This window comes from Zootoca vivipara, chromosome 8 (genome assembly GCF_965207765.1).
Source record: "Zootoca vivipara chromosome 8, rZooViv2.hap1.1, whole genome shotgun sequence".
Taxonomy (NCBI): Eukaryota; Metazoa; Chordata; class Lepidosauria; order Squamata; family Lacertidae; genus Zootoca; species Zootoca vivipara.
In genome coordinates this window covers 51,151,012-51,163,483 of record NC_142591.1, presented here as the reverse complement: position 1 = coordinate 51,163,483, position 12,472 = coordinate 51,151,012, and the positions used below count along the sequence as shown (strand labels likewise).

Here is a 12,472-nt window from a genome sequence, read left to right as displayed (position 1 = left end):
TAACAGATTATAATGACTGCCTATACAATAAAATTGTACACCTCATAGCTAAACTAGATGGAGTTCAGGAAATCACATGGCACGAGTGTTCTGTTGCATAATTTATAATAGTCTTAAGCGGGGGAGAAAGTACATAGTTTCAAAACATACAGTGGTTGCATAATGATAGATTGAAAAGAATAAAAAATTTATAAGATAAAACGGGTTGTTGCATCTAATGCTAGTCTGACTAAGAGTAGAAATTAAAGGATAAGATTACGTTCTATTAATTTCAATGGGACACAACCCAATGCACCGACTCCCATGAGAGGTGGTGGACTCTCCTTGGAGATTTTAAAACAGAAATTGGATGACCATTTGACATGTCTGATTTAGCTGAGATTCCTCCATTGCAGGGGTTGGACTTGGGGTTCCTTCCACTTGGGGTTCCTTCCAACTCTACAATTCTATGATGATGATGATGATGATGATATATTTATCTATACCCCACCCTTTTCCCTGATAGAATTCAATGTGGCTTAGAAATTAAAATAACACACAAAAAGCCCATAGTTTTTTTTTTAAAAAAAACAATTAAACATTGATTTAAAAAACCTATTAAGTCCATAACAATAATTGCAATAAAAACAGCATGGTGCCATCCCTTTCATTAAAAGCTGTCAGTTCCCCAAAGCCTATTGGAATGAGAAAGTCTTCACCTGCTGGCAGGAGGACAACATGGAGGGAATTAGTCTGGCTTCTCTAGGAAGGGAGTTCAAAGTGTGGGAGCAGCCACTGAGAAGGCACTCTCCACCACCGCCCAAGATAAGAGCCTCTCCTGAAAAATCTCAAAATCCAGGCAGGTTCATATGAGGGAATACAGTCTTTCAGATAGCTTGGACCTAAAGCTGTATAGGGCTTTAAAGTTCATATCCAGCACCTTGAGTTGCACCTGGAAACATAGCGGCAGCCAGTGGATCTGTTCTAGCAAGGGAATTGTCTGCTCCCCATAACCAGCCCTGGTCAACAATCTGGCTGCAGTTTTTTGAGCTAGTTGAAGTTTCTGAACACTATTCAAAGGCAGCCCCAGGTAGAGCATGTTGCAGTAGTTCAAAAGGGATGTAACTAAGGCGTGTTGTCACTGTGGCCAAATCAGACGTCTCAAGGAATGGGTCCAGCTGGTGTAGTAGCTTTATCAGTGCAAATGCACTCTTGGGCATCCACGTTCAGGGCTGACTCCAAGAGCATGCCCAAACTGCAAACCTGTGTCTTCAGGGGGAGTGTTACACCCCATCCAGCAAAGGCTGAATCCCCATTCCCTGTTCTGCCTTCTGACTGACCTAGATTGTGTCTTGTCTGGATTAAATTTGAATCTGCTCACCCTCATCCAGTCCATTATTGATGACAGATACTGGTTTAGAACTGAGACAGCTTCATTGGATTTAGGTGGAACGGTGAAACAGAGAATCAGAGAATTGTAGAGTTTGAAGCGACTCCCGAGGGTCATATAGTCCAAGTCCCTGCAATGCAAGAATCTCAACTACAGCACCCATGACAGAGGGTGGGTGTCATCAACTTACTAGTGACACCGAACCCTGAAACTCTGGACAACCTCCTCCAGAGGTTTCATGTACATGTTAAATAGGATGGGGGACAGAATAGAACTTTGAGGGACCCCACAGGCCAACACCTAAGGCATCAAATAGGAGTTCTCCAGCACCACCTTCTGGGTTCGTCCCTCCAGGAAGAAACAGAGCCACTGTAAAACAGTGCCTCCAAGTCCCATACCAGTAAGTCTGCCCAGAAGCATACCACCAAGGAAACCCACCAAGAGGTCCAGCAGAACCAACAGGGACAAACACACCATGTCTCATTCCTGGCGTAAGCATAGCTGCCAAGTTATCCCTTTTTTAAAGGGATTTTCCATTATGCTGAATAGGCTTCCTCGCGAGAAAAGGGAAAACTTGGCAGCTATGGGCGTAAGTCATCCACCAGAACATCGAAAGCCATAAGAGGACAGACTAGTTCTCTTTGTGATATTTATCAAATCGTTCTAACAGGGCTCTTAATATATTTCCTGGTCTCTTTTGGTATCTGTTTCGAATATTTTCAAGGGCAATCTTTGTCTGTTAAAACAAAAGAAAAACAAAAACATTATATTCAGTATTTGGAAGAACGGTATTCACAGGTAGCAATATCATTACAGTCGTACTTTGGATCCCAAATGCCTTGTGACTTGAATGTTTTGGCTTCCAAATGCCGCAAACCTGGAAATGAGTGTTCTGGTTTGCGAATATTCTTTGGAACCCGAATGTCCGATGGGGCTTCCATGGCTTCCGCTTGAGTGCAGGAAGCTCCTGCAACCAAGCGGAAGCTGTGCCCTGGTTGTCAAACGTTTTCAGAAGTTGAACGGACTTCCGGAACGGATTCTGTTTGACAACCAAGGTACGACTGTAATGGAAAAGGAAAAAAAAAATTCTGCATAAGAACAAAAATAAAATCACCTTCTGCTGCAGAAGCATCGCTGGTTTCCAGTTAAGTTGGAGTAGACCCAATAAAAATGGATGGACTCTGAGTATTACTTAAATGCAATTGACTTCTGTAGTAATGAAGTATGTTTGTTCAGTGGGCACTATGCTGTGCAAACACACAAGTGTATATGCAGCCCAATATATATGTGTGCATTTGCCATACTTTGTAGTGCAATGCCATTTTTCTTTTACAGGAGTGGGGATCCTTTAGTCTGCAGGCCAATCTTGGCCATGAGGGGGGTCTGGTTTGCCCATGAGGCCATGGATCAACTGTTAACCAGCTGACATCAGTGGGTGATGTCAGCTGACTGGCAAGGGTTCAATCCTGCTGGGTGCCATTTCACCAACATGCTTTCTGCAAGGAATGAGCTGGTGAAGCAGGCCCCTCCTCTTCACCCTGCAGGTCAACTTTAGCAGGTGGGGAAGACTGTCCAGCTATCAGTCACCTGCTGTCATCATCATGTAACCCTACCCACCTGTGAAAGTTGTCCCAATGGGTGGGGAAAGATAATGATCTGGTTCCCCAGAAGCGGCAAATGGATTTACATATGAAATTATTTTTTGTAAAGCAGTCCTAAGTAGCATGATCTCTGTCTAAGCAGAAATGTAGCTAAAAGTTCTGTAATTTCAGATTGGGGTTCCATTTAGTCAGTTATAGAACTCTTTGGGTTAGCTAGCTTTTGCTTAGTATCAATAATTTGAATAAAAGAGAGAGGCTGAATGACAAACATGCATAAAATACGTAAAGTGAATACCAGTTTTGGTCTTATATAAGCAGTAACTTCATATGCAGAAAATGATTCAAAACTGAATTGTGGTTTGAACAAGAAACCAATATATGTGGACAGTTTTTTGAGTGTAGAGGTAACTTACCTTTTCAGCCAGCTCCTTAGCAGTGATGTCTGGATCATATGGGATGGGTTCTCCAATATATGTGCGGAATTTGACTGGAAACCCTCCGTAAATGGGAAGGATTAACATCCGAGTCTTCTCATACAGCCACTTCAGTGGTGCTGCATTTGAAAGAGAAAAACATTTTGAGAGATAAAATGAGTTCCCACAGGTGTGGAGATCTCTATGTATATAAGCCACTTTGCCAAACCACGCCTTAGCTCAAATGTGCAGGCTTCTAACCACAGCTTTGATCTTTTAACTCAGTGTGGCATCAGCTAAACTGAGGTTTGGCTTAGCGAGTGGTCTGAGTCTGAGATCGAGGATATGCCTTCTCCTTAACCATGACCTGTAGCCAATGTTTGTTATTCGCTACGGATTGTGATTAAGAAGGAGAGCGCTTAACCACAATCCTAGGTTCAGCTGGCACCCAAAGCCACACAGTGTCTTAGGTGCCACATCACACAGAACTGAGCAAATACAACCTCTAAACTCAGCTCTACCATTAGGCCAAGTAATGCAGTTGCCTCAGGTGGCAGACATTGTGGGGAAGCATTTGCTCTCCCAGATATTCCTCTTGAGCACTTCCACTATTCTCATCCACCTGAACCAGTGCCCTAACAATGGCAATGCTAGTGGTTGGGCTGAGCTGGCTGGCTGGCTGGCTATCTTGCTTAGTTGCTTCCTTCCAATGTGCTACTGGCAGTCCTATTGGAAATGGCTCCTGACTAAGCAAGCAAGCACGCAGCCAGCTCAGGCCATACACTCCAGCAAACACTGTGCATGTATCACTCTGCTCACGAAACATCTGCAGATGTCGCAGTGCAGCACTGTGAGTGGGTAGAATTCAGGCACCATGCAGAGCTGCAGATGAGTGTTGACAAGGGGTGGATGCAGCTGTGTACACCTGCAGCCAGCCCAGGAACATCTAAACTAAGTCACTTTGGGTTGCCCTGAGCAAGATAAAACTACCAACAAATTGAATAAATAATAATAAGCTAGTCTGATGTCCTCAGATGCAGTGGAGGTCACTCCAAGTAAGATTCGACTGACAGTCCAGTAGGATTCTGTACAAGACCAAAGGGATGGAATAATAATCTTGCCCTTCGCTTCAGCTAGCAAAGTGCCTTGGGTCAGCCCTGGCAATCTCCACTGACCAAAACTGATCCTGAACGCTTTTAATCGGTTGTTGTGTGTTAGCTGCTAGCTACTTCAGCTTACCACTGATTCATAATGGACAGTGAGCATTGTCCTAGGTGGTCTTTAGAGTGAACCTAGTCAAACTCTACTTCCTAATGAAACCCAGAAGCAGCATGCATCACATATACATAGATTTCATGAATGGGATATGTTGCCAATTCATGAGGACGATAAAGTACATTGCAGAAGTTACATTAAGGGTCACAATGATATATAGAAAGGAACATAAAAAGTGAAGCTCACATATTTTTCCATATGTTCTGTATGCTTCTCGAAGATTTTGTGTAAACATAGGAATGATGGGCTTTCAAAAAAGGAAAAGGAAAGGAAAGATAAAACTAAACATTTTAACTTGCTCCTAGACTTTTTTAATTTTAAAATTATAAGACCCTCCCCCACCCCTGCTGGTCCAGAAAAAGTAGTCTCAACATAGTTTTGACTGCAGGAAGCCCAGTTTTAGGCTTTGGCTTAGTAAGCAGTGATAAATCCATGAAAATAAGTGCTCAGAAACTGAACAGCAAGCAAAAAGAACCACATATTGTATATCTAAAAAAACAACAACAACAACTGCCAACAAAATATTCAGTTTTTAAAAACCCCAGTACAACTTAATTGAACACTTTATCTTTGTAGTGGCAATAACATGTGTTAAAGCCCAGCTGTAAAAACACTTTTTGCTACTATTTAGAATTGAATGGTGAACTCACTGCTCACTGGAAGCCAACCATGTACTTCAGTCTCCATGTCTGTAAAATTTGTGCCATATTTCTTCAGTCCAAGTGTGTTTTAATACCATCAACAATACTGTGGGCAATGTACAGTTACTACAAATATGTAGGCTACTTACCACTTTGGCCTGTAAAGCCACTTGTGCAAAACCTGTACGTTTTCCCCACACCAGGTTATAGTTCTCATCACTAAAGTTTCCTTCTCTAAGTCCACCAGGTGCAACCCCCAATAAATGGCCTTTCTTCAGAATTTTCACACATTCATCTTTATTGCCTTTTAGGCAATGAAAAATATCAAGAACTGGTCTGAGACCTGAAAAATACACCCAGAACAAATCACATTTTTATCAGTATTATTTATAGTATAGATAGATATTATACAGCTTCCAGTGATGTGGTCCCATTAAGGCTCCTAGGCATGGCTGCTTGGCAGTCTTTCAAAGTAAGATAATTAGGATGTGTAGACTTTGTAGACATTTCTTCCATTCTCTCAAGTTTTCTAGCAATAGGCTTTTTCTGAAAAGTCGAAACAGGGAAGGTATAGCCCTATGGTAGGCAATCTTTCTGACATATATTGTTTAACTGAAATACAAGTATGAGAGTAAGACTCTGGTACATGCTACAATGCAAATGTATCCACCCATTTCTCACACTGTAATCCTATACAACTGTATACTCAGCACATGTAATGGCACATGTATCTAAATAAGTGTTGTATGTGTCCAGAACAGCAAGGTTATAAATTGCTGCCCTACCAAGTCAAAATGCTACCAGCCACCACCGGTCTAACATACTACAGTGGAACCTCAGTTTTCGAGCATCTCGGAAGCAGAACAATTTGGAACCTGAACGCCAAAAACCCGGAAGTGAATGCTTCCATTTTCGAACGTGCCTTGGAAGTTGAACGGCTTCCTACGTGAGTTTCTCCATTTTCTCAATGGAATTTGCCGACCGCCCATTGCACCTTGGTTGTTGAACATTTCGGAAGTTGAATGGTCTTCCGGAATATATTACATTCGATAACCGGGGTACCACTGTATTTGCAAATCAGAGTTGACTATTGTCTGCCCTAACAACACTTTATTGTATCCTTTCAGTGGAAGATCATACTTTGGATTAGGAAGGGCAGAAATGATATTACAGAGCCGGGCATGTAGATACTCTTTATGATGCATCACAGTATTAGAGTCATTTTCAATATTCTAATTCTAAATATAAAGTAAAAGTATGTTACCTGGTAGTAGATACAACCCATTATCAGCTATACTGTAGATGTGTCTTCCAGTCAGTGTATGTAATCTAGCTACAAAGAACATATAATCCACAACAAAAGCTCCATGATAATAAACAATGACCCCTGGTCCTTCTGGTATATGCTCTATGCCAATAACTTCATAACCTGAAAAGAGCACAAAATGCAACAGAATACTATTGTTGTCATGCATCCTATATAATAAAGTGCAAGTGTCTCTGCGTCCAGTCCCTGTGTCCCTGGGTTTGCGCTACTGCGCATGTGCCCCACAGACACAGGGACTGGATGCACACAGAGTCCAATCCCCGCACACTCCCCGTCCCCGCGCACTCACTCGCGTCCTCGAGCGGGGGGGGGAATGCGGTTCTCCCTCCCTCAACGACTTCCCCTCCAAACCGCCGTTCCGCGCCTCGCCTCCCGACTAAAGGCGCGAGGGGAAGAGGGGAAGGGACCGCAAGGGATTGTGACGCGAGCGCGCGATGGAGCCGCCGTTCCCCACCCCATCGCCGCATCCCAACCCCTCCCCCCACCCGGCGGTTCAGATAGCCGTAAAAAGAATGAGGCAAGGCGGGCTCGGCTCTGGGTGGGTTGGGAAAGGCGGGAGGGCGTGCGTGCGTGCACACGGCAGGAGACGCGATGACATCAGGGAAAGCACACAATGGACGCAGGGACACAAACAGCCTAGAGTGCCGTGGGAGGGGCCGGAGAGTCCCGAGCCTCTGGGATGCAGCAGTGCTCTGTAGGACTTTGAATCCTCCTGCTGCTGCTGTGGCTCGGCGCCTGGAACTGGTGGCTGCTGCTGCTGCTGCTGAAGCACCGACAAAGCACCCAGCAGCGCTGCGTGGAGCGCCCCGAGCCACGGCAGGAGGCAGCTTTAAGAAGAACTGAGTTTTAGGATCAGATAATATGGCCCATCTTTTCACACGCTATGTTGTCCTGCAGCTCTTTCTATGTGATGGCCCCAGGTTAGTTACCTACAACACCTTTACTGAAAATCAGAATGCCTTCTTTCGTGATATTCCCTGAAATGTTTAGGGCTGAGCAGCCTTGTAGCAGAAGCTGAAGCAAATGGAAACTTCAGAGAGTACCTTTACAGTTGTGCCCCCCTCTCACTTGTGGAATACCCTTATCAGGAAGGTTCACCTGGCCCCCAGTTTATTGTAATTTAATCACAGGTATGGACTTATTCATTTTCTCAGGCTTTTAAAAAACCATTTCAAGCTGAGGTTTCTTTTTCTGCTGATGATATTGACCCCAGAATTCCTGGTTGCACAGTGACAATATTCATGCTCTCGCTTCAGAGCTTAATCCCCAAGCTCAGTTTTCTGAAGTGAAGTGGTTTATAGCATTCAGTGGTTACTGGTGCCTGTTTGAACTGCTAAGGCAGAAGGGAGAGAGGTCAAGAGTTTTCCCCTATGCTCTATGGTAACGCTGGGGCTAAGAAAGAGGAAGCTGGCAGCTTGTGCCACCCTCTGGATTAGATATAAGTAAGAAGGCAGATCGTGAAGCTGAGGCTCCAATACTTTGGCCACCTCATGAGAAGAGAAGAATCCTTGGAAAAGACCCTGATGTTGGGAAAGATGGAGGGCACTAGGAGAAGGGGACGACAGAGGACAAGATGGTTGGACAGTGTTCTCGAAGCTACGAACATTAGTTTGACCAAACTGCGGGAGGCAGTGCAAGACAGGAGTGCCTGGCGTGCTATGGTCCATGGGGTCACGAAGAGTCGGACACGACTAAACAAGAAGAAGAAGAAGAAGAAGAAGAAGAAGAAGAAGAAGAAGAAGAAGGCAGGGAAATGTGGATTGGTTGATGGCATACTAAGGCTGCTGGGACAGAGCCTCATTTGGTGTAAAGGACAAGCCTGCACTGATAACATTTCCACTATTGTTATTTAAGGAAATACTTGCTTACCATGCCATTTCTTTCCAAGTATATCCAAAGCGCTTTTAAGCCACCCTCTTGGTGTGGCCCATGCCTCAGTAGAAGCGTCTTGAACTATGTTATTCATTTTCTTGTAAATATAAAGAAGAAAGCTACATATGTACATCACGCAAAATATGGAGAGATATATTGCCTGTGACAGTATTAAAAGCATTAATAGCAGTCCAAAAATGTAAACCACGTATCTTGCATTTTCTCCCAGGTATCCGAAACCAATCCAGTTTTTCAGCACGTGAGTAAACCAAGCCACATTTTCTTGCCCCAAGACATCTGATGTGATAGCATCCACTGTAATGAAATAAATAAAAACAAATGATTATTTTTACTCCAAAGTGATGTTGCTTCTGGACTTTTCTCCTAGAAAAAAAAAACAGAAGACACAATTTATCACTTTGAACTGTCACCCCACAGGCTGCATTAATTTTTACACAGAATTCTATACTATTTAACCCTGTTCCCCTTCCGCAAAAAAACCAAAAACCTTTCTAAAATAATTCCATACAAAGTTGTTTATAGACAATAATATGTTAGCTGATTTTAATTGTGGGCTAGAATGTACCTGAAATGCTTTCTGCTGCTCCAGAACCTGCCACCTGTCAAAATTGACATTTTTCTGAATTGTGTCATACAGTTCTCCAACCAATGTATACAAAAATGAATACATCAGGCAGAAATGTGCATAAAAATGAATATATTAGTGAAAACAACACAACAATTGCTTACAAAAATGTGGACATTAGTCAAAACTACATACAAAAATGTACTGCTGCAGAAATGTGAAGAACTGAATTTAGGATTGGAAAAATGAGAACCTGATAGAACTAAAATGGACAGGTCCTTCCATATGTAATTATGGGTTCATCTTATGTAGGCCTGAAGTTGCTTAGGAGAATTAGGCATAGATTTAATTGTGCCTAGGTTATTGGAAGCCAGTTCAGATCCATGACATTTTGATGCAATGGGTTGTATCCAAATAAGTGCTACTCAGAGTATCCCTCTTAATGGATACTGAATAGCCTACCACTTCCATGAATCCTTTGATTATCTTAGCCCCTTAAACCTCAGCATGAAGAAATGAAGCTTAATGTGTTTAACTTCATTTGTCCACTTCAGTTCTCTTTCCCTTCCTCCACCCTTTCTTATTTCCAGAACTATTTCCAACAGTGATATCTTCCAGCTTACGTGATCATATAAAGTGCCATGGACATAGATTGTGCCATGGAAATAATATTAATCCCGCTCAGGTTTAGTCATAGTATGCATTTTAGTCTGCTTTTTGACCTCAAAGTGGCTACTTGCTTTTACTGGAATAATGATGCAAAAATAATGAAACCTGCAGAAATATCCACAGGAAATATCCACTGATCAAGATCCCGTCATGGGGAAATCAATCACACTTGTTGCAATTTTCAGGCGGGATTCATTCACATACCAACAAATTCAGGTTGCACAATTAAGCCTGATTTGACCCTGGAACATAATGAATCTTTCACTATTAGGTAGAATGTTATTTTTGTTTCAATCAATTCTGGTCACTGGCAAGACAGATTGTTTCAATGCATGGCAAAAAGATATTTCTAAATATATTTGGCAAGGGGGGAAAAGAGAATAAAATATTGATAGGTGCAAAAGAGAGAGGAGGGTTCTCCCTGCCAGATATGAGACTATATTACGAAGTATCTTGTCTTTGTTGGTTAAAGGAATGGATGACATTGGAGAATTCACATATTTTAAACTTATAAGGTCATGATATTTTCAGTTGGCACACTTATTTTTGGTATGAAAAGGTGAACGTATATAAAGAATTTACAAATCATATAATTAGGAAAAATTGTACAGAGTATGGGATAAATACAAAAATCTATTAGTGGCAAAAATACCACTTTGGCTTTCATTGTTGGAAGCTATAGTGGTAAATAAAAAGAATATGATAGAAGGTTGGACAACTTATAGAAATTTATTAAAACAAGAGGGAGGGGCGTATCAATTAAAATAACTTAAGGATTTATCAGGAAAATTAACAACATAGTGTCAGGGACTGGGCAGAGGAGGAATGGTGGAGACTGCCTCCCCAGCCTGACCTTTCCAGGGAGGAGGAAGAGGAAGACAATTTAGATTTACAACAGGGGTTTGAGGAAGGTCACAGCTCAGAGGCAGATGAGGGGGAAAGTTGGGAAGTAAAGGGAGAGGAGGAGGAGGAAGCAGTAGGGGAGACAGCTGATGGACACACTGTCTTTAGAAAACATTCCAGATCCCCCTCTCCCAGAACCTTGTGAGCCTTGAAAGTAGGAGAGCAAAGAGCTCAAAGACAGAGGGCACGAAGCAGCACCCATAGAAATGATGAACGAGGAAGTGGGAGGTGTGTGTGTGTGTGTGTGTGTGTGTGTGTGTGTGTGTGTGTGTGTGTGTGGAGATTCACTCAGGATAATGCCATTATCAATAGCCTCTCTCTGTAAATCATGAATAAAAAGAGGATGGTAAGAAACATTCCCTTGTCTTTGGACGTTCCTGGGCAACCAGCCAGGAGTTGCTGATCACTTCCTGACACATGGATACAATATCATCATTTGAATGAAGTATTTAAGAAAGATAGGATATGATGGTTTGGGGAATAAACATCACAATTTGAGAGAGATCTGTTGGACTGTAATGTTAACTGCTGTCCAAAATGTATAAGATACTGTATAATGTATAATGGGCGACAAGGATAAGCAAGTAAAATCCTCAATGATACATTGGACAATAGATATAATATAGATATGGAAGCTTGAGAACGATTGTGCAATACGGATATAAAATTTACAGTATCTGATGGCTTAAGAGAAAATTATATGAGAATGTTATATTGATGATATCTAACACTGAGTAAATTGGGAAAAATGTATAAATCAAAATCAAATCAGTGTTGGAAATGTAAAGAGATAGAAGGTTCTTTTTATCCTATGTGGTGGTCTTGTAGTAAGGTTAAAGCTTACTGGGAAATGATATATAATGAATTAAAAAAGATGTTTAAAATAACATTTGTAAGAAAACCAGAAGCTTTCCTTTTGGGAATTATAGGGACAGAACTACCCAGACTGTATAGAGATTTATTCATGTATGCGACTACAGTGGCAAGAATGTTACTTGCCTTAAAATGGAAAGAAGAAGAAGTCCCAATGAAAGAAAATTTGATACAAAAACTTATGGAATAATCAGAAATGGCAAAACTTAGTGGAAAAATAAGAAATCAAGATAACAAACTTTTTTAAAAGAATGGAAATGGTTTATTGAATATTTACAAACAAACGGTAAACAGATTAGAACATTGGCAGGATTATTGCAATAACCTGCAGTTTTATAAAAGTATATATTTAAAATAGATGAATATATGAGTAAGTTAAGTTAATTTGGAATATGCAGAGAATATACAAAATAAATGTAAGGAGCCACAGAAAGAGGGGGAAGGAAGTCGAGTTTCGAAATGTTAAAATGATTGTAAAATTATTGAAATGTATAAAATTTAAAATCATAAAAAGCTGATTTGACCCTCTTAAACAACAAACCCTCTTCCACCCCAAATCAGATTTTTTTTTTTTTTTGCGGCAGGGAAGTGCACTGGACGTGTAGGAACATTATATAACCTCCCTGCAAACAAATCAGGAAGAAGGCCCAATGAACAGGTCATCTATAAATGCCCTCATACTTACTTGGAAATCTGTCACTTGGCTACTTCTCACTTGGAAAGCAGCATCAGTTCCTTCTGAACTTGTCACTTTGGTTTTCTCACCTAACTGCTGCCCACACAGCGAGAGTTTCCACAATCAAGGGCGGAGATCACCTTAGTGGGGTGTACCACCACCCCATTTCAAAACCACAACAGCTTAATTGGAGGTATGGGTGTACCTAGCCATTAAGGAGGCACAGCAACTGCAGGACACATTTTCTTACATGCCACTGCATTGCAC

The 12,472-nt window shown here is 41.7% G+C and overlaps 1 protein-coding gene across 1 annotated transcript; it reads right to left on the bottom strand.

Annotated features, from left to right (window-relative positions):
- Window positions 1-88: 88 nt before the first annotated feature.
- Window positions 89-12,340, bottom strand: LOC118089969 (DGAT1/2-independent enzyme synthesizing storage lipids). Its single transcript, XM_035125194.3, has 7 exons — window positions 12,215-12,340; window positions 8,496-8,813; window positions 6,564-6,728; window positions 5,449-5,642; window positions 4,845-4,905; window positions 3,384-3,523; window positions 89-2,105 (listed from the first exon to the last, which is right to left on the bottom strand). Coding segments are annotated over exons 1-7 (984 nt in total). The 5' UTR covers window positions 12,216-12,340; the 3' UTR covers window positions 89-2,000.
- Between the last annotated feature and the right edge of the window lie 132 nt (window positions 12,341-12,472).